Here is a 2016-nt window from a genome sequence, read left to right on the forward strand (position 1 = left end):
TTTGTCCAAAGGGGTTACAGTCGGAGACTTGCTTTGGGAGATTCGGGAGAGGGGCAGATGTGCAGCTGTCTTAATGTTTGGAAATTTCGGGCACGAGTCTGTGCCTTGGGTCCAGGAGCACGGCCCCTCCCTTCCCCCTGGAAGAGAGAGGCAGAGTCTAGGGTGGGCAAGGGGCAGCGGCAGGCCTGACCCAGAGACATCTGCAGGCCAGACTAGGTGCAAGCGAAAGGATGCAGATCTCTGCTTCCACGCCACCCTTCAGGTCCGGGCCAAGCTGGGGGTTACATGGCCGTAGCGTGGGCTGACGAATAAGGGTCTATGCCAGTCTTGGTCATGCCTGGGAAGAGGATGTAGGCGACAGGGGGCTGCAGGGTGGAGGCAGACCAGGCAGTACAGTTACAGGGCACCACATAGCCCGGGTTGGTGGGGGACGGGTGCGTGTGCGTGTGCTGGCTGGGGCAGCTGAGACTGCCGAAGGCGCCGTTCTGATAGCCCAGGGTGGACGCGTAGGGCAGCGCGCTGGTGGCCAACGTGTGGGGCACTTCACCCATCTTCTGGATGGCACTGGAGCTAAATTGCGCAGGGTCCAGCAGGGAGTAAGGCGCCGAGGCCGGCGGCAAGAAGGCCCGGGCTTTCTCGGGCGCGCTCAGAAGGCCGTCGGAAGCCCCCACGGGCAGGCCGGCTGCCTTGAGCGGGTCCGTGTCGCCCAGGTAGGGCAAGGGGAAGACATACCTGTCTTTCTTGAGTAGGTTCTTGGGCTTGCGCCGTGGTCGGTACTTGTAGTCGGGGTGCTCCTTCATGTGCTGGGCGCGCAGCCTTTTGGCTTCGTCGATGTAAGGCCGCTTCTCTGCCTCGGACAGGAGCTTCCATTCGGCGCCTAGGCGTTTGCTGATCTCCGAGTTGTGCATCTTGGGGTTTTCCTGGGCCATCTTGCGCCGCTGGCCCCGGGACCAAACCATGAAGGCATTCATGGGCCGCTTGATGTGGTCTGAAGGTTTGGACATGGTCCCGGCAAGGCGGGCGGGGGCGGGGAATGCAGGGGCTCTGCGGGCGAGCTTGGGCGCGGTTGGCCGTCTGTCTTTCTGTCCGTCCCGAGCTCGGGACTCTGAACTCCCCTCTTCTCGGAGCCGCAGAAGGGGAGTCAGAGAGAAGAGCTGACCCTGCAAAGTTTTCAACTGATCATGCCAGTCCCAGCACCCAGGCAGCCCCCAAGGGGCCGAAGGGTAGGAAGGGCAGCGGGGATGAGAGGGCGTTCGGCCTGGAGTCTGGAGGCACCAGAGATTGGGGCCCAAGTCCCAGAGTCTTGGGATTAAGTGGCTAGGTAATTTTCTGGCGAGGGCAGGAGGCTCCTCCTTCTCTCCCTCTTCACCTTCGCCTTCTCTCCTTCCCGTCTTTCCCCTGGCTTCTCTGGCCGTGGCTACCCCCCTCCCGTGGCTTTCCGGGCGCTGCTTTGCCTCGCACTGCACCTGGCTGAGAATGCGGGGAGGCTGGTGAACTGCAGCCAAAAGCGGCGAAGTTCAAAGGCGAGGTGGGCCGGGACCGCACGCACTCTGACATAAGCGCGGGGCGGCGACTCCCCAACCTGGGCGCCAATCAGCAGCAGGGAAGGCGAGGGGGGGCGCACCTGCCAACTCGCAAGTAGTGGAAACCGGAGCATCCCTGATGGGGGCGGGGAGAGGTATGAGGGACAGAGAGACCGCCACCACCAAACAGAGGCAAGCCCAGGACTGGGGACTGGGACTTTACATTGATTGTCCCTGGCAAAAATTAAAACTCTTCGTGCCCCCTGTTTTCATCCCCAGTTGTTCAGAAGAGAACTGGTACTTCTAATACAAAGATCCAGGGACCTGTCAGCAAAGGCAGCAAGCCCAGAGCTCACGTAGATAAATAGGACAGTCTCGCCACCAAATGAGAAGACAGTACCCCCCACCCCCACCCCCCGCGCCCGCAACACACACTTGTCAAAGACCGTTTGGAGAGGAACAGAATATATCAAAGTCAAGGCAAAAAGCAAAA

At 60.9% G+C, this 2016-nt stretch overlaps 1 protein-coding gene across 1 annotated transcript; it reads right to left on the reverse strand.

Annotated features, from left to right (window-relative positions):
- Positions 1-281: 281 nt before the first annotated feature.
- Sox14 (SRY-box transcription factor 14) lies at positions 282-1004 on the reverse strand. The gene has a single exon (XM_059267082.1). It carries the CDS (start codon positions 1002-1004, stop codon positions 282-284), a length of 723 nt encoding a protein of 240 aa, XP_059123065.1.
- Positions 1005-2016: the final 1012 nt, after the last annotated feature.

The sequence above is a fragment of the Peromyscus eremicus genome, chromosome 7, assembly GCF_949786415.1.
Source record: "Peromyscus eremicus chromosome 7, PerEre_H2_v1, whole genome shotgun sequence".
NCBI lineage: Eukaryota > Metazoa > Chordata > Mammalia > Rodentia > Cricetidae > Peromyscus > Peromyscus eremicus.